Source organism: Ciconia boyciana, chromosome 2 (assembly GCF_034638445.1).
Source record: "Ciconia boyciana chromosome 2, ASM3463844v1, whole genome shotgun sequence".
Classification (NCBI taxonomy): domain Eukaryota; kingdom Metazoa; phylum Chordata; class Aves; order Ciconiiformes; family Ciconiidae; genus Ciconia; species Ciconia boyciana.
In genome coordinates this window covers 146989019-147016728 of record NC_132935.1, presented here as the reverse complement: position 1 = coordinate 147016728, position 27710 = coordinate 146989019, and the positions used below count along the sequence as shown (strand labels likewise).

General features: G+C 36.9%; 1 protein-coding gene across 1 annotated transcript in view; it reads right to left on the bottom strand.

Annotated features, from left to right (window-relative positions):
* MALRD1 (MAM and LDL receptor class A domain containing 1) overlaps nt 1–27312 on the bottom strand; it is a 291485-nt gene extending 264173 nt beyond the window's left edge. Inside the window, exons 1-7 of the mRNA XM_072851516.1 lie at nt 27150–27312; nt 22875–23015; nt 18796–18890; nt 18556–18717; nt 13869–13962; nt 8367–8510; nt 3221–3378 (exon numbers count right to left, since the gene is read on the bottom strand). Coding sequence (XP_072707617.1) covers nt 3221–3378; nt 8367–8510; nt 13869–13962; nt 18556–18717; nt 18796–18890; nt 22875–23015; nt 27150–27312 — 957 coding nt within the window. The remainder of the gene's footprint in view (nt 1–3220; nt 3379–8366; nt 8511–13868; nt 13963–18555; nt 18718–18795; nt 18891–22874; nt 23016–27149) is intronic.
* Nucleotides 27313–27710: the final 398 nt, after the last annotated feature.

Genomic DNA, 27710 nt, shown 5'->3' with positions numbered 1-27710 from the left:
TTCTTGACATTTCTCTACAGATACATTCACTGCTGTGCAACTGCACTCATGATTTTGTCCCTTCTTCTTTCATTTCAGAGAGTAATTTGGAACAAAAGCATATTTGTTTCCCCACAATGATTAATGGAGCACCTTTAACTTCTGCAGAGGAGTGTACCTGCATGGTTTTTGCAAGAGTTGCTGAACACTTCACGAAATGTTGGTGCATTAGGGTACAAATATGCTTGCACCTGTAGACATTGGTGGAAATCATCTTTTATTGTTTTATTTCCATCTGTTTTGTAATCCATACAAGATGTAAAGATTAAGAAGATAAAAGGAAGATGTATAAGCCTATTACTTAATGGAAGGAATGAGTGAATAATGAATGGCGAATGATAGACTAAAGTCAGCATTATCTTCTTTGTTTTCAGTTTTCACAGAAAAGTTTAAAATTTATCAAACAGTCATTAGACATTTAATATTGTTAATATTTTATGTTAGTAAAGACAGTTAATATTGCCGAATATGAAGGCAAACACGGACCGGAATAGAAGAACAATATTACAAATATATATAAGCCGGAAGTACTGAAACTGGAAGGGAATCAGGAAGTTTTAACTAAAGGTTACATAATGGAAGGAATATCTTACTACCAACAACTAACTCTGAGAACCTGAGGAGAATGTGTGGGAAACTAGAGAACTGGGAGAACAAAAGATATATATTACAGTTAAGGGAAAAATACAGACTATGCAATTATAGCGTATCAGCTGAAAGTTGACAACTCATAAGACACTGGAACAAATTGCTAACAATAATCTTGTAAGCAGCTAGAGAATTAGAAAGTGAGAAACCTACATTAGCTGCTTCTGATGAGGAGCAAGTCACATTCAGTCAGTGTAATTTTTTTCTCATAGTAAACAGCCTTGAAAAAGGAGAAATTACTTTATTAAGGCTTTTAATATAATCTCATAGGACATTCTTTAAGCAAATTGAGGAGATGTGGTGCAGATGGAATTACTGTAAAAATGGATGTACAAGTGGATGAACAAACAGGAGTGCAACCTTATTTAAAAGAGGAGCTGTCAATAGTTTTCTGTCAAGCTAAAAGAAAATCATAATAGGTGTCTGCATAGGTCTGTTCCAGGGCCTGACATAATTATAGTGCTGACTACCTGTTTGGATAGTCGAATGAAAAATAAAATTTAAAAAAGTGTTGATAAGACTAAATTGGGAAGAATTACAAGCACTTTGAAGGACATAATTAGAATTTAAAATCATCTCAATATATAAAAAACTATTTCAAACAATAACACAAAGTTCAAAGACATATGAATCACAGTTAGGAAAGAAAAATCAAATTATCAAATGCAGTAGTATTGAATGAAGAGCAACTTTGCTAAGCCAGCAATAAAACAGGAAAAGCTGCAGATTATCATGGACTGCAAGTTAAATATAAGTCAACAACGGGTTACTGTTGACAGAAAGAGTCCATTTTCCCTATCCTTCTTCATACCCAAGAGCAATTTAAATTCCTTGTCTTCCAACTGATGTCATAATGCCTATATTAGAAAATAATAATGACAGTCATCTTTGGCCTCTCTGTTGAAAGGGTGAGGAAGGCTAGGGATACATTTGCAACATCTGTAGTGCTTGTCCTCCAAGAACAGTACTGAAACTGTACATTAAATGTAATACAGTCTCTGTTTGCGTCAGGGGTGTTGGTGCTGGAACATAGCAAGGGTTTTCACAGATAGGAGGTTCTGACCAACAAAAATAGTAAAAGGGGATGCAGGGAAACTGTATGGTACTGGACCATGCAACTGAGAGGTTATTTTGAATGACAGGCTCCAGGACAGCAGCTCTGTTGTCTTCCAGGGTCAGAACCAGCACTTGGCTCTTGCTTCTGTTTCTCACTATTTGGCTAGTTTTGAAGATTCATTTGTTTTTCATAAACAACCTAATGATTCAGTAGCAAAATATGCAAAAGCTACCCCTCCCTTCATTTCAGTTTAAGAAGTCTTAAATATGGGTCTGTAGGGTTTTGTTTTTGAAGCTACCAGCAGCTTATGTTTCTGAAGGTTTTTCTGGCAAATTTTGCAGTATGAGTAACTCATATCAGCTCTAAATAAGTCTATGTGCAATAAATACACTTGTGACTGAAGGAGAAATTCAATAACTAAAACATCAAAGGGCTGAGAGAAGTTGTGGAAACAGAGTGGACTGAACTGATGTAATAACTACCAAAACCATTCTTCTAATGCATGTGTAAGGAACTGTTTATCAATTAATTCAATTTAGGCTCCCAGTTCTATGGGAACTCAAATGCCAGTTTTCTCATGTTTTTGGCTCACATAATTTCCTCTGTTTTCAGGGAAAGAAAACTTTTAAATCGGGTCCATTGACACTACTTAGGTTAACCATTGAAATCAACATTCCTATTCTGTCTCAAGGTTGCCATGGGCGTCATACCTGGGAATTTATTGTCAAGTACTATGGCACAAATTTCCATGCATTCTGACCAGAACACTGATTATGTTGCAATTCCCTGATACAGTAATGGGTCATAGAAAACTACAACTATTCCCTTTTATAAATGAAAAATGAGCAAGAGCCTGGAGTTGTTTTCATGAATACTTGAAGACACGGTGGGAAAGAAATAAGATATTTCCATTACCTGTTCCTATATTTAGACCCCTTGGTAGTGTTACACTTCAGGTTTTTTGCGTCTTATCTTTGTTTCAGTTTGACATGGCTATTTTATCTATTAATAGGTAGAAGATTAGGAAAATTACTGCTCTAAAACATGGGCAAAGCAAATCAGGTGGCTAAGCAAGAGCTTTCCAGACATCCTGAGCCAGCAACTTTCCTTTTTTCTGTGTCTCCATAGAGAAAAGCACTTATTTGCCCATTTCCAGAATAGGAAGAAGGCTAGAAAAGCTGTTACTATAGATTTTTCCCCTGAAATCCCCAAATTATTTAATTCTGTAATAGCTGGAGTTTGCCCGTGAAGTCTTATTGCAGAACATTCACCCACCAAATTACTTTATAGCTGAGATGGCAAATACCCAGGTTTTACAATTGCATAGATTAGTGGAATGATACCAAGTTATTGTTTTGCACAAACTAACTTAAGGGGCAGGCATGGGCTAGCAGGCATATTTCCTTGCATTTTGGCTGGTAACACCTGGGCTGCTGTATCTTTATCTGTTGAAAATGAATGCATGTTTCTTCTTACCTGATTAGTCAACAGTACCGCCTTGAGAACACTGCTATCTGCTATGGAGTAATGAAACTGAAAATGGCAATTCTTGCTGGAGCAATGACATATAGAGCTGTTAAGATAAATGCTTTTATATACTGAATTGTCATTAGCTTCCAACCACTCGAAATGGCCTGAAAAATAAAAAAAAAGTGCATTTTTTTCACAAAACAGATTTTTTTTTCCAGTCTATGAAAATAAGGACTGCTTTCCTGTAATTAAACCATAGACCCATCCTGACAACAATGGAATCTGATCATCATGCTGATGATGTGACTTGGATGTCATGTGTTTCCTATTAAAAAGATATATATCTATCTTCATTTGATTCACAGATAGCTCCAGCAACCAAGAATTACATCAGTTGATAGTATCTTGAAGTTGTTACTTTGCATGTTAAAAGCTGTAAGCAGTCCCACATTCAGCTCAGCCTCCTTACATTTACAACCATTCAATACCTAATTGCAAACACATTTGGAAGCTAGAAACTTCCTTCTTCCACTACGATTTCCAGAAAATATGCTTTTTACACTAATACTTCTGTATAATCTTCAAAAATTAAAAAAAAAAAAAAAGGGAAGGTGACAGATGGAAGTATTCTGCCGTACTGCTACAGGATGCAGTAACATCTCCACAGTGTAATCAAGGTCTTTTCTTCTCAGCCAGAATTTCTGCAACAAAATGTTGGAAGCATATTGTCTTTCCATCTGAAGCAGAAAAGCAATTTGTCCTCTTCTTGACCTACTGCCCCTTATGAAAGCATTCCTACAGACATCTAAAAGAGTACTCCATCCCCTCAACAGTGTCTTTCATTTGTCAGAAATAAAAAGGCTAAATATTTTTTACCAAATATATCAGGTCTTTTTTCCCCCTCCTGAGTCACTGAATATTTTGCTGCTTTCTGAAGCAGCTATTAAAATAATAAACAAGGGCTGATTAAAGGTCTTAAGTTAGCTGTTTCTGTGTTCATGTCTCTAAATACAACTTATCTCAAATGCAGATGTTACACAGTTTATTTCAAGCTGAAGGGAGAAAGCATCATTTCACAAGGAAAAGGTTCATTTTTATAAGGGACCACATTATTTTCCTTTTGTTGCCAGCTTACTCTTTGTGTTATGCAATGTTTTACACTGAAATACATAGTTGCAATTTCACTGGAATTAGGTTTGTAATTTCATGCCACAGCAGCTAACCTTGACGTAAGGAAACTATACAGATTTAACCCAGCATTCTGTTTGACAGAGATCAACAAAGCATCTACACTTCTATGACTACTGCATCATGCAGAAGAGAAATATGCATCAACATTAGAATTTACACTACCGGTTCTTTGTCTAACTTCAGAATTCTCTGATGCCATTATAAAATCAAACAATTTTACTTTCTGAGCCTAATGATAATTAACATTCTTTTCCCTCTTTCAGTTTAAGTTCCCGAATCTTTAAAAACAGGGCAAACTGAAGTTGACATGATTTTTAGATAAGAAAGCAAGTGAACAGCACTAGATAAGCAAAAGTTCTATGAAACAGCTAGAATGATCTTGTGTCCAAAAGGGATACTGACTGTTCTTCAGGGAATATGTTTTATGCAAGTATTGTGAATGCTTCTGAGATAAACTGAGGCCTACTTTCAGAAATGAAGACTCCAGAAACTCCTGTCCTGAAAATGCTGACTTGTTATTATTTTTTTTTCCCTCTTTTCTATAGCCTGTAAAAGTAGAAACCTGTCAGTTTAACTGGGTAGGCAATAAACTATGCTAAAGTACTTATTTGTTTCCCTCTTCCAGGGATTTTTTTAATTATTACCACCTTTAGGCAACATTTATCGAGTAGCTTTCTAAAGATTAACAGTATTTGGAATGTTTTTGTTTCATTTGTTACAAACTTTGCAGCTCTTCTCTAAGGTCTGAATTTCCCTCAGTCCAATACACTGCAAAGCATATTACTGTGTTTATGCTCTGACCTTCTTTACATCTTGTTCTCTTGAGTTTTCATTACTTTCTGTTTCTGAAGTGCCAAACTTCCCCATGTTTTTAGAAGTACAACAGGAATCACAGAAAAGCCACTTCATTCCTGCTAATGTGGCAGTAGGGCTATTGAGTCAGAGATGTGTGTGCTTCTGACAAGAGATGCGGGGATGGTTGCCAGGACAAAGAGACTTTAATATCTTTCCATAAAACCTTTTATTTTCCCCAAGTGGCCACTTAATCAGGTTTTAGATAGATGGTCTTATTTATTTCAGTTTTGAAGAAAAATTTTGCCTGTCATAAGCAAAATCTTGGAGTCCTGTGGAAAGATCAGCCACTGACTGCAATGGAGCCCAGCTAGAAGCAGAGTTTACAACTTACTGCTGAGGTGGCCGAGTGTCTTCTTAGAGCTGGCGTGAGCTGGTGAACCTGCCTGTATCCTGCTACACTGAACACTCAAAGCCTATAAATATTTAGCTTCTTGGCTCCATCTTAACCATTTTCTGACTCAAATCTTTTTGTCACTCCTTCTGTTTTAAACCATGGGGTTTTCTTATTTCACAAACTACACGGATTTGAATCTATGCTACTAGTTTTAGAGTAACAACTGAGCCTTCAGTTGAAACTGAGCCGCAGAGTGGGACCTTTCTTTTTCTGGCAAGTTCTCTTCCCCAGCAGAGAACTGTTCAGTCTCTGAACCAATCCCCTGCAACCTTCCCACTCAACCATTTTGAGGAAAGAAGAGGTCAAATCTGAACTGCCATTGTTTCTACTCTTTGAAGGTGAATTTTCATGAACTCACAAGTCATGGATGAAATCTTGAAGGAAAAAAAAAAAGATAAAAAAGAATAATGTAATAGAATCACATAGTCTAATGATTTGGCTGCTTTTTCGTGTTTAAACTTGAGGGATTTTTATCATTACTTACCTGAAATGTTGGGTTTAAAAACCATGACACTTCCTTTGATTTCTTTTTGCACCTCATAATCTTTATTGCTATTATGCAGAGAATTGGTTTCATTAGTTTCTTATTAAGGAAGTGTTACCCCAGATGCAGGAAATTAGATTAATCCAATCTGAGAAGAATGAAGTATGGAAACTACATAGCGCACTGGAAAGATCAATGAAGAAAACAACAACAACAAAAAAGTATTTTCTGAACAGTATTGCAGGGGAATATAAAACCTCTGTAAGAACTTTTGACACTAGAGAAATTAAGAGAAAAAGTTATAGAGAAAGTGCCTACAATACAACACTGGAGAAAACAAGCAATAAAAGAACAAAGAAAAAAAGTCCGCCAAGGACAGAAAGTATTTTATTAAATTTAAGAATACTGGGAAAGGAGGATTATTCAAAGCCTAAAAGAAATCCTTTCTTTATAAATATAATTGTCTAGACCTCTGCTTTATAATTTAGTTTCTTACCTCTCTTCTATTTATGGTAGTGAAATCTTTGATCAAAATCAGAAACTAAAGCTTAGTCAAGCTCCATTTGCATTGCAGGTTTGAGCCCTCAAGCATGGCATTTTTGCAGTTTGCATACCATTTCTTTAGTTTTTAGAATTTTAGTTAATATTCAACCTCTTCATTTATGCCTCAACAAATCTGCATGAGTAGAAATAATGTATTGAGAGGTGAGCAATCATAGTTCAGATTTTTCAATACTTTCCAATGTTAATGATGAATTAAATTGTGTGTTGTTTCGACACTTATTTCTTCTCACATTTTCTTTTTTCTTTTATGACATGGAAACACAGGGGATGTCCCCAAGCAGTTGTTTGTGTTATATGTTCAGCCTACTCAGCTACCTGGGCATATCTGTACAATAAAGCCCAAGCACCTATACAACAGACATTTCAAAATGTGTTCTGTTTCAATAGACATTGCTTGTGACCTGGTCCTGTAAAATCCACTTACAGAATTTCAGTATCTTTTATGTTAGCACAATATTGCCATAAAAGGGAAATCCATACCCATTACTAGCCCCTGAGGTATCATGTTAAGGTGTGGCACTGATACAACACCTTTCAGGGAGGTGTTTAAAATAAAATCAAATGAAAAGTCTCATTTTTGTTAGATAGCCCAGTGGAAATTGAAAGGTGGTGTGACTTCTTTTCTGTCTTTTTTTTTTTAAAGATGAGAAAAAAATCTGCTTTACTAGTCTATATGGTCTCTGTCGTACATAAATGCTAACATGCAAAAATTCATCTTAACAGAGTGTATACACTCAAGCACTTTTGCTTGCTATTCCATTATAATTTTACTTATAGTTACTAGAGTGTGTTGAAATGCATAATAAAATTTATTTTAAAAATCTTTCTAAAATGAAAACAATATCTAAGCATTCATTCTGCTGCTGTCAATGAGATGTACTCCATTTCTGTGGGCTCAGAGTTCAAGCAGTAATCTCCACGCTATCTGTTCTTCAAAGCTACATCACAAATTATACTATTACAACTAGTGCTACTTAACCCCTTTAAAGGCAGTCTCAGTAGACAAGCCAAACACTTAACTGGCAAGGCGATTCCATTTCACATTACCACACGTAGACATTTATATCCATTAAGCTTTCAAAAACCTTTCCCATAAACCCATAGACAAGCACTACACAGGGACTTCAAAAACAAGTGCTGCACTTTACTTCTGAAAATTGCAACTGGATTAATTTTATTGTTTTTAAAAGTAATAAACTATTTTGTATAATAAATGTTTCTCTACAGCTCCCCTAATTAAAGGTTTAAAGTTAAATTCCCGACTGTATGCTCAAACATAGTAGCACTACACAAGTAAAACTGCCAAGTGTCAAAACCAAAACAAAACAGAAAAAACACACACAAGGGCTGTGGGCTCAGATGGATTTAATTTAACTTAATTTCACCAAGCTGATGCATAGATCTCATACAAAGAATTAACTGGAGACTAAATCAATTATTAATTTATATGGGAATTCTTACATTAAAATCTTTCATGTTTTACCAGCATGTGTGATCACAGCGCCCTTACTAAATGGTCAAAGCAAAAGCTAATTTAAGTACAAAATACATACAATTACTTTTCATGTTTTTGTTCTGTTTCTACATTGGGTGACCACTTTGTCCTAAAAAGCACCATATTCTTCATGACAGCTAGTAATTGTGCATTAACTTAAATTTCCCACCTTCGGTATTGTTGCTCCAATCTTTCAGGAAGGAACAGGAGGCAATCTTGTGCCCAGCTTGCAGTCGTGCCCACATAGCAGGCTCAGCCGGCTGATCTGAATGCCACTCGCACATGCCAAGCTCAAAACTGGAAGTCTGCGGTGCTAAAAGACAAGAAAAACAATCACTTAACTTCTTAAGTAGTCATTATTTATGAGACTGCTTCTCATTAGAAACATATGCTTATTAAACCACTTGACAACATTTCTGCCTCTGGTTACTTCAAAAGCGTATATCACTGAGTGCTGTCTAGTTTCAAGGTGCCATCTTTCACGATACCATTTTAAAAAATCGTTCCCTAAAGATGGATGCTTCTTTCAGAGCAATGGAGTGTTATTTATGTTAGCCAGTCGTTGCAACCTTCATGAATTCACTTCCGCATAGAGAGTTGCCAGGAAACGTAAAAAATTACATGTCATAACAAGAAATACCTATTTACTTTTCTAGATGATAGCTGCAGAAAAATCACTTCTAACTGAGAGGTTAAACTCAGCAGCATCTCCATAATACCTGCAACAGAATGCTTCTTTTTAGAACCATTCAGAAAAAAAAAATTTTCTGAATACATCACCACATATTTTTAAGAGCTTTTTAAGGGCAAATCATGCCTGACGAATCTAGTGGCTTTCTACAATGGAGTGACTGCATCAGTGGACAAGGGAAGAGCTATGGATGTCATCTACCTGGGCTTCTAGAAGGCCTTTGATACAGTCCCCCACAACATTCTTACCTCTAAATTGGAGAGACATGGGTTTGATGGATAGAGTGTGAGATGGATAAGGAATTGGCTGGATGGCCATGTCCAAGAGTTACAGTCAATGGCTCAACATCCATTTGGAAACCAGTAACGAGTGGTATCCCGCAAGGGTCCGTAAGGGCACCAATACTATTAAATATCTTCATTATGATGTAGATAGTGGTACTGAGTGTAGCCTCAGCAGGTCTGTAGATGACACCAAGCTGAGTGGTGCAGTCGATACACTAGAGGGAAGGGATGCCATCCAGAAGGACCTTGACAGGCTTGAGGAGTGGGCCCATGTGAACCTCAAGAAGTTCAACAAGGCCAAGTTCAAGATCTTGCACCTGGGTCAGGGCAATCACCACTATCAGTACAAACTGAGGGATTAATTGATTGAGAACAGCCCTGCAGAGAAGAACTTAGGGATACTGGTGGATGAAAAATTGGACATGAGCCAGCAATGTGCACTTGCAGCCCAGAAAGCCAGTCGTATCCTGGGCTGCATAAAAAGAAGTGTGGCCAGCAGGTCAATGGAGGTGACCTCCAACAGAGGCCACTCTACTCTGCTCTCATGAGACCCCACCTGGAGTACTGCATCCAGCTCTGGTGTCCCTGGAATAAGAAAGACATGGACCTATTAGAGTGGGTCCAGAGGAGGGCCACAAAATTGATCAGAGGGCTGGAACACCTCTCCTATGAAGAAAGGCTGAGATAGTTGGGGTTGTTCAGTGTGGAGAAGAGAAGGCTCCAGGGAGACCTTATTGCAGCCTTTCAATATTTAAAGGGGGCTTATAAGAAAGATGGAGAGAGACTTTTTACCAAGGTCTGTAGTGACAGGATGAGGGGCAGTGGTTTTAAACTGAGAGTAGGTTTAGATTGTATATAAGGAAGAAATTTTTTACAATGATGGTGGTGAGACACTGGAACAGGTTTCCCAGAGAAGTTGTGGACGCCGCATCATGGGAAGTATTCAAGGTCAGGTTGGACAGAGCTTTGAGCAACTTGGTCTAGTAAGACATCCCTGCCCATGTGTCAGTGGGGTTGGACTGGATGATCATTAAATGTCCCTTCCAACCCAAACCATTCTGTGATTCTATGAAGTTTGAGACGCCAGACTGTAACTGCAAAATTTTTTAAAATTAATAATCGCTACAGAAAGAAAGTCATGATTTTAAACAGTATTGCACTATGATAATGGAAGTTCCATTTCTTAATATTATTGCAGGGGAAAGGCAATCTTCTGGTTAGGACAAACTTTTAAATAGCAGTCAGGGTATCTCAGAGAAAACATGGAGATTCCTAACTGTACAGAGAAAACAATTTTATGTCAGTATACATGGACATTACTGCCTACTGCATCTCAGAGTTATTGTGTTATTCACATTACTGACATCTCAGTGAAATGTCCTGTCCAGCTGACGCTACAAACTTCTCATTTCTTCCTTGTTCCAGTGTTGCATAAACATGTGCACTTTTTTCAAACCATGTGTATTAAGTGAGAAGAGCTTGTGAAAACTTATTTTGCATGGAAATGCAAAATTCTAGAATGGTCTAGAAAAGGATGGATTTTGTCAAATTTCAACATTTGAAAAAAGTTGGGAATACACTCAAAAGGAATAAAACTCTTCTTTAAACACTTTTTAATTATTGAAGCAAACCATTTTGATTCATTCTACATTTTTTTAATTTAGTTGTAAATATTTCTGGGGTTGTTTGTTTGTTTGGACAATAATCTCAGTTTCTTGGGACAAAACACTCATTTTCCAGCTCTTAATTCTGCAGCATCAGACAACAGTAAGATTAGTATTTTGGATTTTCTGACTGCCATCCCTGTAGCAGTTCATCTGAAACACCCTGCATCTGGTTCTCCATCTGCGATATTAAAGGCTACATCTTTGCATGATTAGCATTAACTAAGGAATTAAGTTTGAGATTTTTTCAGTTGAAGTATTCATACTGGATTTTTGTCAAAATTTATACATTATAAGTAATACATATATTATTACTCCAATTTTCCAGAAAAAAATAGCTTTGCAGAGAAGATGTATCACTTTTGCATTACAAGTGACTTAAGGAGGACAAAACCCTCATTCTCCCTCATAGCATTCCACTTTCATGCCTTGGGGCTCTTTGTTTCCAAAGCAGGATCAGAAGGACAATGTTAATAGAGTTCTTCACACATATAATTCATCAGGAGTCAAGAGGGAGTTCTGCAGGGCAATCAGACACTTGGATAAGAATATGAAGTGTTTGAATAGAAGGTCTACTAAAGGTATAATTAAAGGAGATTTTGTATTATGTATGTTTTAGAGCATAGCTTTAATATTTTCTATTTGACAGCTAAAATATTTTTGCTGCAGTACATATGCAATTACATAATAAAAAGCTGTGGTGTTTTTGAGTGATAACTGAAACAATTTGGCAGCTGCTGGGAAAACTACAAACTTCAGAGTATCTTAAATTGCTATACTGAAGACAGGGTTTTGGTTGGTTTTTTTTAAATGCATGAAGTTTACTGTCTAGCAGAACTGGACAAGAGACTAAAAGGGGACAGTTTGGGAGACAGGGGAGGGAGAGAAGGGAAGAAAAAACTTAAAACTTAATGAAATTACATTTATATTTAGCTATCACAGTTTGTATCAAGAAACTCCTGAAAGCACAAATACTTAAGCTATTTTACTCATGACCCTAAAAGCACAGTCATACTAGTTAATACAAATGCGCAGGTCATTTCTTACGTGCATTTACACTGGGATTGAAAATCATGAAGCGTACATTAAAAATGCAAATTTTAACTACAAATTTCATGCAGTTAAAGTGGTCTTCATTTAAAGTCTTCTTATCCAGACATTCCATAAGGACTAGAGAAAAAATGATTTAAAATTCAAACAACCATTAATCTGACCTTTTGTTTTAATTATTAGAAAATGTTCAGTAATAAAATTCCTCTTTCAGGGAGAAAGTTAAGATCCTTTGACCCTGGTTTCGGCTGCTGTGAGCAATTTAGATGTCACCTAATGAAGCTGACTTTTCCTAACGGGGAAGCACAGGATAAGAACTGGCTCTTATTAGAATATACCTGAGGTACTTAACAGTGCAGCAGCTCAATCTGTATGCCACACTATATACTTCAACAGCTGCCATGTAAGGTAAGTTTAACACCTAGATTTATAAATTCTGGTGAGTACACCCTGTTTGTTTTTCAATTTTTGATTTTTTTATCTCTTTGAGACAGTATTTCATCTCTATAACTGATTTTTTTTCACTTTTGTTTGCTTTAGAAGTACTTTGTTTATGAAAAAAGCCAATATATTTCTACAGAGAGATTTGTATCCTCCTGCGGGAATGGGTTAAGCAATTATATAGGTTGCTAGAATCTAGCAATGCATTTTTTTCCATTTTAAACCAGCCCTTTCATCTGCAGAAATCCTCCAAGGAACAGAAAGAAGTTGTGAGAATCACACATCTGTCCTCTTTTCATTGTCAGTTTCAAATTCATTTTTTCAAAGAAAGCACATTGTAAACTTACCTGAGTTCATAGACAAGTATGCCCAAAGTTTTAAATTAGCATCCTTGCTCATTTAAGTGGTACTGCTAGAAAACCTCTACAAAACAGAAAAGCAAGATGGGCTCTGCCATGAAATATTTGTATAACATTTGCTTCTGTATTTCCCCTTTGTAAGAAAGTTGAAACATGGAGAGACTTACATGACTAAGTTTAGTTACCTGAAACTTCATTTCCCTGATATAGATCCCCTTTGAAATAAATAAGTATGCCTGCCTGAATCATTACACTAGGATTCGTATCTTGCTCTTACTGTTATCTGCCTACAGTTACTCAGCACTCTAATATGTTAATAACCATGTGCATCTGTTTTCAATAGTTTTTCCTACTGGGAAATCTAGAGAGCTTTATTTTAGACCACAGTACACAAAACCAATCATGTAACCTAGCTTGGTTTGTGTCAAACACTGCATTCCATACCTCAAATTAAAGACCAAACCCTCAGTGCCTGTGCTACAACTCAGAGGCAGGAAAACAAAGGAAGTGATTTGAATGAGGACTGTGCTCACCTGAGGATGTGACATAGGTGCCACAGTGCAATCTTCTCATGTAATACAGAGCAGCAAGGAATCTAATTTATGCTAGGATGGGTAGTATTCCTTTCCCATGAAAATACGTTGGGTTGAAAAGAGAAATAGGAAATGTTTTACTAAAGAATCCCGACATGCAGGGATAGTCTGGCTGCAGAGCTGACTAGCCTGCCATTACAGCTCTTGGATGTAGCAGAGCAAAACAAAACAGCCCCACTACACAGCTGAGGATCAGGACCTTCACGCATTTAAAAATACACACAAGTGCCTTGCGAATCTCCCTAAAGTCTGCTCCAAAGCTTTTCCTGAGCTGGCTGAACACATCAATTCTTTGACCAAAACCAGTAGATCCTTTCTGCCCACTGAGGCCTTAGTGCTCTCCTGGCTGCAGGAAGCTATATTTATACTGTACCAGATTTCTTAAGGTATTTATTGTCATTCTTTGTAACTGTGTTTAGATGTGATAAGACAGATGATGGTTTAAAGGAATGAAAATGAGCCAGATGAAAACACTTACAGAGTTAAGAAAACCTTTGAATACCAGAAGGCTTTCCTTTGTGTTTTCTCTTCTAATCCAAGGGAAAGACAAAGTAAAATGATCTGTCTCCTGAAAAACAGGTATTCTTACCAGATGCCAGAGAACATCCTTCACTAAAAGTAATATCATCAATGGCAACAGTTTCATCTTGTCTCTGGGTCTCCACCATCCCCCAAAAGATAACCTGCAGAGATTAACAGCAAATCAACAAGAAATAGCATTCACCAGTGTCAAAGACGAGAAAAAACTTTCCAAGATATGCCAGTCTAGTCCATAGAGTTTCTATTAGAAATATGAGAACTCAAATCATGCACTTAACAATTTTGGAGGATTACCATCCTGGCTTTTTCACATATCTGTGGCTTGTCAGCACAGATATATAGTCTAATTATCTAAGTCAATAGTGAAGTAGTATTTAACAGGAAAGATCTGAAAACCACAATAAAATATATTAAAATCTAAGCAAGGATCATGAGAGTTAAGAAACACAAACTTTTGTTTTATCAGGCCATTATTCCACCAGAGACTGCAAATGTGAACCTTTTCGGGTTGTTTTCAGGATTTATCAGAGACCTGGAGCAAAGTCAGAGCAACAAACACCATTAGTCAGAAGCCTTTCATCAAGTTTTTAGCCAAAACAAACCTTGAGGATTACTTCGTCAACTGTTATTCTGCTCTAATGTTATAACAGTGATCTTTTTTTTTTTCCCCTAACAAAGTCTTCTATACACAAGAAGTTACACTTATTTTACATTTCCATCTTAAGGGCAGATTTCAATCTACATTTGTAAATGTAGTGACTACCAAAGTTTTTCTGCAGTGATGTAGAAGGGGACTGATCAACCACAGTCCTTGGGAAAACCCAACAAAAAACACACCAATCAAAACAACCTAACAAATCAATCATATGAATAACACTCCTTAAATTATTCCCTAGCCATATCCTGGGATGTTACAGCTCCAGGCTTTTCCAGAGTCCTGGAGGCACGATCTACCTAGAGGTACATTCCAGCTCTTAATAGTGAATGCACAGTGTTAGCTAGATAATAAGTTTTCAAATGTTAGCTTTAGAGTTCAGGGGCAATTTTGTGCATAGCTTAAGAGAATGTAGCAGAAAACCTGCATTTATCCTATAAATTATCAAGAGTACAGATGACATAGCTCCGCCAAGGATATGACCATTATGTTATGAGTTGGGTTTTTTTGGGGGGTGGAGTTTTTGGGGTTTTTTTGTTTGTTTGTTTATTTGTTCATATTAAGCTGCAATTGCCCTGCACAAGAAATGTGGCAGCCTGTAAAGTAAAATTATCCTGGCATTATATAACCAGAGAAAGAGAAGTGTAATGTTATCTGTCATATCACCAGTGAGAAACCCATGTCTAGTTTATTTTTATATATATATACACCCACATATATATATTTTAATTTTTTTAACACAACAAAGAGAAGGATAGCCAGTAACCACTTTCTCTAGTAATTATTCCATGAAGACCATTGTTATCAGACACATGGACAACTACATTTTCTAATATAGTATTTTTAAGAAATAATGTCAACCTGTGTGTTTATACTTCTTTGATCAGCTGTAGCACAAGGGAAAGAATGCAGTTCATTGAAATCCATAAGTTTTGAAGGAACAGGGTTAATCCTGATATAAGCTTTTGTTTTAAATTCTTTTGATATAATGATGTTTATTTCATTTCTTGTTGATGTCTACTTGGAAAGAATAACTATGTCACACTAAATATTAATGGCATCATATCATGTTCAATAATATATTTATATGACTGAAATGCAGTACCTTGAAAATTTGTTCTTTTGATTTGTTTCAGAAAGCAATGTTTTGAATTGTTGAATGTTGCTGCAACAACATGTATAGTTAATGTGTACTTTGGTGACATCACCAGTAGAAGGGCAAATAGCATATTCATATTGTCTGTTTCTATGATTATATGGTTTCAGATAAGGTTCTAAAACAATCCAGTGCACTGTTTTTTAAGTCTTTAATAAGAAATATTATTTCATATCAAGGATTTGACATATTTGACCTTTTCACAATGATTTTTCATTGTGAATTCAAAACCTAGTTACTAATAACTTCATTTATAATATATATTTATATATAACTTGCAGTTAGGGCTTCATAGTCAGATTTTAAGTGAGACAAAGCAATTTAGACAATGCTAAAGAGGTGCTATCTCACTTTGCTGGTGAAAAATCAGAGATGGCTTCAAGTTCATATTCCAGTGGACACACAAATTATTTAACAACTTGTGTTTCCTCAGAACTCATGAACAGTTTGTTTACTTGGTCAATATAATAAAAAGCATGGATTTAAGAGACTTGCTTTAAATGTATATGTTATCAATGTCTCTACAAATTGCTCCCTGCTGACTGATGTTGTAGACATTCAACACATCCTGGTATTCTGAACACCCCAGGAAGCTTCTCCAAATGATAAAAGAAAACAACTATTTCTATTTAAAAGTGTTGGACTACAGGAGGGGAGTCAGATGCCCTGAAGTGCATGAAAGGTTTACTACTGACTGAATTAGAAGCAGAGTCAGTGCTGCAACTCTGAACCCAACACAACTCTAGAGAAGTGGCAGTTCTATTTTTTTCTTCATTGCATCTTAATTTCCCCACTTCTGGATGACAGAAAATGATGCTAGGTGCCTCCAGCTGCTCTCGGGTCTAAAAAAAGATTACCCGGGCTTTATCCAGGACAGATACCCATCTGCCCTCCCCTGAGGAGTTCAGTCTGATAATAACCAAACAGACCCCCATTCACATTTATTTGAGCAAGAAATTGTTCAGTTTTCCCCTCTCACGCAAAGTCTAGAGTTCCTTCATTCCAAAAATCTGGAATGAAAATGTCTACTTAATGACACTATTTGCTCATAACTGTAATTAACAACTGCTGCCTAAATATGCAATATCTGTGGCCGTCAGAACAAATTAACATTGCAGCTCTATTAGTGGCAAAGAAAGCTGTAGTGGGAGTGTAGGTGGCATCTAACACAGGTTGGGCTTCCCACACAAGTGCAGCCACAGGGACAGATTCCCAGTGCAGCAGTGAAGCCCAAGGTAAAACACGGGAATCAAGCATGAAGATAAAAGTGAACCTCAAGCCCAGAACCATTTCCCTTAATGAAGTCTGGGAGACAGAAATTTATTCTCAATTAAACAGTGGGAAAGTAGCTTAGGAGAGGAAACCATGATACAGTTCTCCAGCCAAACCAGACATATTGAGCTTGTCATGTGTTGAGTAATTAAAGAAGTGGTAATCTTTGTATTTCAGAATTCCCTACAGGTGGAGATTTTTGAAAGCCAAAACCAAATCCCCTATCCCATAGAGATAATCAAGACTTTTTTTTTTTAGTAGGAAGAGACAAAAGTATTAAATAGTCAACATCAAAATGAGCAAAGAAAATAAGCAGCAGAGGTTGATTTCAATTAAAATCTCAACTCAAGTGTGCTTGCAAAATTGACAAAAATACTCAAGCACTCTATTTCAAAGAGATTTATACACTCAAAAAAAAGTATTTTCTTCCAATGCATTTTTTTCCATAGAAATTTTAATCATCAAAATTTTATCTCGAAAAATGCCACAGGTAGCTCTGTAGGCTAAAAATCTTGTCATATCAAAGGAAAAAGGGCAAATGAATTGCATTCACTTGTATGACTAGCATCTTGCAAGTTTTCACTGGAGGAAAAATGTGCAACCAAAGGAGAAAGTGTGCTCAGCTTCAGGCTCTAGGTTTGGTCAGGTGCCCAGCTATGTTTCTTTAGCCAATTGTAATGATTACTGCAGTAAGTTTGACACATGCCTCTTTAAAGCTGGACTGTGCCCATCAGTTCACTTTATAGTGAACCAAAGGATAACAATGTTTGCAAGCAATAATCTAATTAGGATTTGGATCCAGCAATTTAGAGGAAGAAGATGCCATATTATATTAACGATTCCCAGACTCAGTTTTCTAAACAGGAAGGATGAAAAAGTAAATCTAGAAGTAAACCCTTCCAGTACAATCTCAGATTGCCATAGATACACTCATATCAGGTAGAGGTAAGTTATTGACAAGTAACAATGATACTTGTGTTGAGTTAGGTACAGGTATCTCACAACATACATTCTCAGTCAGGGTTGAGCAGGCAAGTATTACTTCAAATATCCAGATCTTGTTGGATGATTTAGCACAATGTTACCTCTGCAAGTCAAGTAATTATGTTACTCGTGGTTTATTGAAATGATGTTGTGCTCTCATGCCTTCAGGTTTGTATGCTAACCAACTCCTCACAGTAACTACTGTAGGAGGAAATGCCTCTGATTTTCTTCTCTGCTCCCCCCCTTTCCCTCCAGTATTACACATAACAGTGAGTATACATCATCCACGATATTATAGCCCTAAGTTACATTTACTGTGTTAATGTTTTGTGTAAATGCACATGTAAAAACATTTAAATAGCCTATGAGACTTGCATTGTTTTTCAGCAGCTTTGAGCAAAATAAAACCATATGCATGTGTTCTGTGACAAAGGCTCAAAGCTACAATGAATAGTTAAGTACAGTATTTGTCACCTGAAGCATCTCTATAGAACAGTATCTCATACTATAGAATAGTATTTCCTGTATAAATTAAACCTTGAGTTTATCAGTACAGTCAGACTGAGGCTAAGGAAATACTGTATTGAAAGTTAAGATGCCGAGTATATCACCTGTATGGGCAGGTAGATAATTTATGATGCGATGAGACCGATTTACCAATTTACCAACCTCATACTTTTCAGTGCTATTGATTGTAATGGTATTTGCTTTCCACTGATTTTCCAGTTCTCCTGAAACTTGCCAGATGTTTGTAATAGTATCTTCAGAGTGCTTTTGAAGCCCTACCATCAACGTTCCACTCATTTGACTGATCCAATAATGAAATGTAATCTAGGACAAAAAAGGTCTGATTATTCCACGGAAGTGCCATGACAAACAATGAAATACAAGGACTATGCATCAAAATACCTGGCAAACATGTTCTTTGTCCGTTGGAAGGAAAACATTAGTCCTTAAAGTTGCAGAAGAGAATCGCATTTCAGAGGACAATGAGAGGAAATAAGCTATTAAAAGGAATTTAAAAAAACAATCTTAGGTGCTTGGAGAAAAGTTATACAAAAAATAACAGTAAAACAAGAAGAGGCATACATATAGGTATAAATTAATAACTAATAAGCCAACTAGAAGTTTTTCCCCAGAACAGATTCATATCACACTTGTAGTCATTGTGTGCCAAGCTTTTGTTCATATTAAATATTGACATAGCATTGCTCCACTTTCCTGCTGAAATTTCAAGTAGGGTTCCAAAATGTTTCATGTGCTGATGGCTTGAATACTCAAATAAGTGCAAAATTTGGGGACAAAGTAAGACTAACTCAGCAAGCTGATCAAAGAACTTAAACTCCAATTATTGATCACATATTTCATGCCTAAACAACAAACCGTTGTGACCAACAATACAGACTTATTACAACAGTTCAAGTCTTTAAGGAGGTGGTGGAAGATGGGAGAGGCGGTTACGGTGTTCCTCTGTTCCACAGGACACGGGTCTTTTTTTTGGCCGCTCAGAAAATTGCCTCACTGCAGAGAGGAGGTTGTGGTATCCCTGTACGCACTCCCAGTATAAAGGGTTGTCTTCAGAATCTCCACACTACCATTAAAGATACCATTATCTTTCCATTTACAAAACAAGTCCAAATTAGAGTTTTGCTTTACTTGAAAGCGTAACAGCTCAACAAGAGACAGTGAAATATGGTTGTTGCTATGCCTTTTGATTGATTGTGTCTCTTCCTGACAATATTCTCTCAGATATTCTAAAAGATGGAAAGCAACCACCCTATTTTAGGATATTAAATACTGCTAGTGAAAATTTGGCTCTTCCTGAACATGAAGATTTCAGAGATGTTAGATGTTAAAGGATGTGGGGGTGGGAAGCTCAGCCTATTTTTTTTTTATTTTTATTTTTTTTAAATTCCTTTCCCTTCTCTTCTCCTTCCCAAACCTCAAGCAATGTCAGGTAAACTGTTGCTCTCTGACACTAATATGTAAATTAAAGGAGAAAGATGAAGCATAAAAAAAGCCAAGTGGGACTGTAGGAATAAAAAAAAGTCCTAAAAATAAAGAATACTACAGAAACCAAATATCATAGGATATGTAGGAACATCTAAATACTTCATTTACAAAACTACCCACCCTGACCTCTCATCCTTGTGTGCAACTGGAAAGTCACTGACAAAGGACCATAAGGCTAGGTCAGCGCTGGAGCCAGCTGAGCAATCCCCCCCAGAGAAGCATTTTGCAGCCTCCTACCAGAGCAGTGGCCGTGCTCCCTAGGTTTTAGGCCTTTCATGACTGCTCAGGCAGCACTTTCAGGGCCTGCCAGCTGCAAGGATATTCTTCCTACCCACAACAGATGGCTTGGTGCCTCAGCAGAGCCCTATCCCTGACTTCAATCTGTTTCATTAGTTTTTAACTTCCATAAAATTTTGAACTTTTTTCTTTCAGTTCCCTAATGATAAATGTATCTAAGACTCATAAACAAGATCAGATTTCACCTACCACAGGAATTTTAAGTCTTACACAGATGGGGCAGAAAGAATAATTTTAAGAAATTCCTTGAACAGTGATTTTACATGAACCTCTACATAGATAACAGGTTTCAATTAGTAAAAACAGGTTGTGTTTTGTTTTGTGGTTTTTTTTAAAGTGGTTGTCACTAGTCTGTTCAACTACATTTTCAGTGAAAATGAGAACCATGAGAAGAGACAGAGCTGAAAAAAACATATTGCGTTCTAGTAAATAATTACATAAATCTTCAAAGGAGTTACATCTACCAAGTGATCTTTGCTCTTCTGCTAATGCACGTGCAATTACTTATCCTGATGGCAGGAAGTCTTCCCTTTAATACTCTGCCATAGAGCATACTCTGCTCAATTGTCACCATACCATATAATTTCTGATCTTTAAGCAGGAACCAACATAAAACTGATTACACAGTCTGTTGAGTCACCTCTCAGAAAGCTGAATAGGTACAAGTATTCAAGCTTTCTGTTATCTGATCAAAATAACTTAGATTGATATGGCTACCGCACAATTCAGACCTGGCAGACACAGTGGTGACCGAGCACCAAAACCAAGTCAATGGTGACTGAACACTTTCTTTCCTCTGTAACAAACACTTGAAGTTGATGGTTCTCAAACTTTTGCTGGCTTTGGGTGTCCGCATAAGTTGAATTTTCCCCTCCCCACCAGTTGTTCGCAAGAGAAGGGTAACCTTTTTTATTGGTTATAAGCAAGAATATCTTTCAGGTCTTTGCTACATCCTGATGCAGTGTGTACTACGAATCAAGCACAAACCTTAGAAACTTCAGCTAGAGCAAGACTTGCCTGGTTTGTTAATTTTGACTCTAGCCAAGAGTCTCCTATATTTTTATTCCATAGTATTTGTCTTTTATCTGCTTCTTGATGAAAAGAGCTGTTATTATCTTGAAGATAAAGTGTTTCACAACTTACATAGTTGAAATAAAATTTGTGTTTATGAAAAAGGTTTGGTAGTTACTCAAATTTTTATGCTAACTTCAGTTTAAATCAACATTTATTTAAGAGCAGCCTTATTTTCAGAAGCATAGTACACACAGCAGGATGTGCTTGTATGCTACACACAAGCAAAACATGAAGTTGTTAGAAGCATATCACATGAATAAAGTTTCCTAATTACAGAGCATCATGAAAATTATCAGCTGTGGAATGAGAACTTGCAGGAAAACGCAGAGTAGGGGGTTTTTTGTTGATGTATTTTCTATGAAAATTTTTTAAGGTTCTGTGCCGTTTTCATTTTGCTGATTTCTAAGCAAGCTTTCCATGCATTCACCTTTAAACTACCAATTCACATTAATCATTACATGGAACCTATACCTGTTTGGTAGCTTACGCAATGTGTAGGAGGTGCTGCTTGCTTCAGAACAGTACAGACTTCCACACTCCCAGATAATCACAGTTTGGGAATGAGGTGAAAAACACCTAGGCTAATCAGTCTCACGACATCAGTCTGACATAAGATCATATTCTTGTACACTCTCCAATACTGCATGCCTGCCTTCAGGTGCTTGTTCTGAGGGCTGCTGCAGCACTGCTTGTGCGGGGGGGGGGGGGGCGGAAGCGAAAGGGAAAGAGAATAATGGAAAATATGGAGAAGAAAATTAAACAGTTTAGGGTGAGTACTTCAACCAGCTCACATATTTACTGTGAGAATAGGGGTCCCCATCAAATTCTGTCCCTCCTTCCTTGCTTTCTTACAAAGAAGCCTTCTAACAGCTTTGGAAAGCAGGAGAAAGCTTACTGCAGCTAAAAATTGGTTCAAGTTAGCTAAAAAGGTATGAAGAAAATCATGTCTTACAGAAGGAAGACGACAGATTTTGGAAAGCAGGGTTAACTTGGCTATTGGACAAGTATAAAGGACATATTTTGTCTGAGGACAGGGACAATAAATTACTTAGTTGAGGGACAGTCTTTGATTCAAAGTGGAATTGTAATAAGATTTAGAGAGGAGCTGGCTCAAACAGGCTATCAAAGCTCTTCCCGTCCCCAGATCCAAAGTCATCTTGTCTCAAAATATTTGGAGCAGTAATATTAGCCACAGATAAGATACACACACTCCAGGCATTCGCCAATCCAAGAAGAGATGAAAATACATCTCAAAATGGGGGACCCAATACTCATTTATAAACTTTGCAACCATCAAGACTGAAATTATCACCTGATATCTCCAAAACAGGTAAAGGTCACTCAGGTAGATAAACATGACTCAATGACTGATCACTTACTCCTCCACAAAAACAAGAATTGCTTCCAGAATACTATCTTTTTTTTTCTGGAATTCTGGGTTATTGTAATTACAATCACTTAAAAACCTAGACACAAGTGCTCAGAAAACATACGGCAGAATACAATTGAACTGTCAGGAAATTAGTAAAATTAAGCAAATAAAATAGAGAACTACATAATTTGTAAGAGTCCATGGTTCCTTCAAAGAACATGAGAATTTTTACCACTGTCATTCCCATTGCTGTCAGAGTACGGCGGTCCCATGCCAGATCGACCATTTCTTCTTATCCATCCAGGCTGTAAATTCAGTTCATGAAGAGCTTTGCATAGATAAGTTTCAAAATCACACTTTTCACAGGAGGAACCTGAATTGAAGCAAACAAACAAAAAATTAAAACCTCAACAACAGAAGGAAAGGATATGTTCTTACCACCACTTGCTATTTAATTAGCACACAGAAACACTCCGAATGGCCTCCTAAAAAAAGTAAGAAACACCAGAATTTTTAAATCATTAACAAAGAGAAACGGGGCAGCGGAAGAGAGACAAGAGAGAATGAACACTGAAAAAAAAGCCCCAAACAAACCACCAAGCCCTCCCCCCTCCAAACCAAACCCAAACCAGTCCATTTATATAATACCACTATAACATATGCTTTTTTCTTCACAAATATGTGTGTAGCTACCTATTTGTAGGAAACTGTTCAAGCTAGCATAGCTTATATGCAGAGGCTGTTCTTAAAATATACTGCAGCTATCGGCTGAAGAATTTCAGTATACCCTCTGTTTATCCAGGGTTCTTGCATAGAAAAAGAAAAACCTAACCCCAAGAAATAACCAGGTAGCAAAAATACTTTTTTTTTCCGCTACTGTTTATTTCACCATTTTACAACCTGCATTTTTGGGGAACTTGGAGTATAAGCCCATTCCCAGAAAACCCCTGGGGCCTAATAACAGAAAGGTGAGGCTCTCATCATCTGATATACTCCAAAGTTTACCAGTGCTCATCACCTTTGCTAAGCTGCTGCATTAAAGCAGAAACCACATTGTTCAGAGATGAGCTGGAACAAGTCCTCAGAATGGCATAGTCCCCCCATTTGCCTTTCCTCTGACCTTATTTCTTCCAGTGCACATAGCAACGTGGTGGGGAAGGACTGCTTCTCCCCCTTCCATGTTCCCCTGTAGGGCAGCGTAGGTTAGAAAAGGGAGGCAGAACATGTCTTTCCAGCACAGGACCCAGTTTGGTGTACCAGTTCATTCAGGGAATTTGAGGTGGGTATGCAACCAGATAAAGAATTGCTTACTGGGAGGGAGGGACAGATGTTTGTTTCTGCTCTGGTGTCAGACAGCCCTTTTTGCATCACATCCAAGCTGAATGAAAGAGCTTGCATGTGCCTGTTGGGGGGACAGCCCCATTCCTCGAACCACTTATTGTAGTGGTGGAAGGATTTATTTAAAAAAAAAAAAAAGTCTAATCAGATGCTTCTGTAAAGAGTAAGCTTATTGTAATTTCACCTCAAGCAGAATGGCCAGAATGTGGGACTGTCTCCAGATTCCATAAGCTGTGTGGAAATTTTCAGTTCACCCACATTTTCTCTCCTGCAGCAGAGAAGGGTAGGTTAAGACTCTGCCTTCTAATCAGGAGTCTGGCTAGACATGAGAGCTACAATGCCTTCACATTCCCTCTCAAATTGGTGCTCACTCCAGGCCCCTGCTAATGCTTTTAGTCTATTCTATATTGTCACAGTTCACTAATCATTTTAAATAAAGTTGCAACTGCAGCATTTATAGTCACACTATGATGTCCAATTTCATGGCCTTCATATTCACATCAGCTTGCTGCAACAATTAATTATAAGATGAGAGAGGGGAAAAATAGATATAATTCATGTACGCATTCCAGACTCAAGTTAATGTGCAGATTGGCTGATTCATCAACCAACTATTTACTGCTGCTTTTATTCCTTAGCTCTTTAAGTGGCTGAAAAGCATGTCAGTGATTCTTCAAAAGCACAAACACTGCTGAGACCTATCTGCTTCACGTTACGTGAAACGCACCAAATCACGTTCAATATTTTCTCAGGAATTTTCTCATAGCTGAAAAAACAATTTAAAATCAATATGTACAAAATAACAAGAACAGTACCTTTTTAAATTAAAAAAAAAATCCTCAATCATTCTTGATTATTTTCTAAGGCAATATTCATTTTCACAGAAAATATAACTTGAAAGCAAACCAATGTAAATTTGCTGAAAGATAGATTTACAAAGATAAATTCACTGCTTAGAGAGGAAAAGGCCAGAAGGAAGAAATGTGTGGGATGTTCTGGATATTTTTTGCAGAATTTCCTGTGAACAAAACAAATATTTAAAATAGCCTCTAAGGAAAAAATCCAAGTCTCACAGAAACAGACTACAGTTTAAGGTCCAATTTCAAGTGTGTACGTGTATAAAATCTCAGTTTGGGATGTTCTGGGGGCAAAATATTTTTAAGAGTGGTTAGTTATCATTCATCACCTAGTGAATATTTTGCAATAGTAGTTCAGAGAGAAAAAATGACTATAGAGTTTATTCTGCTCCTTTTCCAATGCTGTGGCAAAGCACAAACCAACAACATATGAAGTCCAAAACGATGATAAAAACACATCATCTGAAATTCCAACTTTGATATATTTTCAGTGCAGGAACATCTTTAAACCTGACTAGAGCCCAGAGAAAACAGCAGGGACCTGTCACGAACATGAGATTGGAGAGCTGAAACTGAAGTAGAAAAATAATTTTGCAATAATCCCAAATCAGAAGAGTGGGTGGCAGCAGGATAAAAATTTGACGCCTTGATCTATATCTTTATGTCTGACAGCTAACTTCTCTCCTGGAGTGATCCAGAGCATTATCCAAGCAGCCCCAGCATCCACAGCCTGTCACTGAGAGCCTAGTTCCACACCTCTTGATCATCCATACTTAAAATACAATATTATTTGGTATTTAGGTCTTTCACAGAGCCCATAGGCTTGTCTTTCTAATTTAGTCTTTGGAGCAACCTTTAATTTCTCTACTTTCATATAAGCATTTGTCTATAGCAGTATTCTCTCAACAAACAAGTGTAAAAAGCCTCCATAAACATTAACGGAAGAATGCATCTCTTGCTGCATATTCTGCAATCATAATAGCAAGTGCTGCCTGGAGGAAATGCTCTTTCTAGGGAAACCAGGACCAAGCACAATGAGGATTTCAAGGCTATACTGGGAAATGTAGCATAACCATCTCCTGTGCAAGTGATTAAAAAAAAATATGCTAACCTGAGATGTGTTAGTCACTCATCAGGGGATTCAACAGGCATAATTTCCAGGCATTGGCGTTGACATTTTAGTACAGCACAATAAAGTTACAAAATGTATTGATATCCAATACAGTCTTAACCATTGTCTTATTTGCAGAGGAAAAAAATCAAGTATCCTAGAGTTGATTCTAGACTCCTGTTCCAAACAGATATCTGCATCGTATTTGGATAAAACAGGGAGTCATATTAGAAGAAGAAAAACAACATGTATCTGGGCACATAATTGTAATTTGAGGAATCTGGATTTAAGTTACTGTTCTTTCTCACAGATTTCAGCTGAATTCAATGATTGCTAACATGCTCTAACTAGCATTTTTCAGCATGCACAGAAACATACAGGCTCATCTAAAGACAATTTACTTGAAATTTAAAACTAAACCTTAAAAACCCAGCAAATACAGTAGCTTCCTTTGTTGCACAGCAAGTGGAAGAACTTAGATAAGCTTTTAGTTAAAATTAGAAGTTTTGATAAATCCAAGCTCTTCTTTGCACTTCAAAACAAAGATCCTCAAAGAGCAGGACTATCTTATGTATCGTATGAAATCATTTGCAGCATCATTTTGTGTTACAATATTCTGAAAATAGTAGATTTCTGGTGCAAATTTACTCAGACATTAGCAGTTAAAATTCACTCTTACTGCTTAGATCTTTCCTTTAAGGGAAACAGCAGCAACTGTATTTATAGCCTCTGAATGTGACAAAGATTAAGCTACGGTTATCAGTTCATTAATTCAAGAAAATTTTCCCCCTTGTCTAGACTGAAGAAAAAAAAAAGCTGTTGTCACTTATACCTTGATCTAGGTATTTTGGATGCAACCTGAATTTCAGCAAATAATTTTATGACAAATTAAGGAAAACAGTAATACTTGTTAAATCTCCATTGAATTTATGTGGATGAGGAAACACTTGCTTTGCTACATAATATCCATATGAAGATTTATGAGAGAGTTGCACTGTATAGAGGTTGAAAATCAAGCAGGAAAAATCAAACTGAAGCAGGAAGAAACTGTCTTAGAAAATCAAATGAAGAAGAGAGTGGGAAAAAAAAAAAGAATTCCCAAACATTTTTGTAAATAATAATAATCCCCCCTACTTCTCTCTGCTGCTGTGTTCAGTTATCAAACTGTTTCACACTTATGATGAAGCCCCCTGAGACTTACCTTGTTTCTCATCACTGCTCTCTCCATGCTGGCTGGTGAAAATGCACAGCTCCCCAGATGGAGCAGAGGAGCCATCACCACGTTGGCATTCACTTCCTGTAGATGGCTGAGTATCTACCAGAGCAAAGCAATATAATGCACAGAAGAATATGAATCTGTTCATGGGCTATGGTACTAACCAAACTTTCACTTAGAAAAGAATTACTTCAACTGTCTAGTATTGGTCATGAAGTGTCTTTGAAAAAGCTGTGTTTACACACATCTCTCTGAAAGATGTTTTTAGAACCTGACTTTCCGAATCTGCAGCTTAAGGGAAATATAGTTTCTGCGAAGCAGTGACTTTCAAACGGGTGTGTCTTTGGATAATATTTAACTGAATTATAACATTGTTTTATGACTAAAAAACTTTGGTGCATGCTATGCAAGTCAGGTGTATATAATTAACTTACTGATTTGATCTATTGCCCTATAGTTTGCAAATAGATTAGAAAATAACAGGACAACAGAGTAGAATTACTAAGTGACCAACATTCATAAAGATCTCTCTTTTCTCAGAGGGAG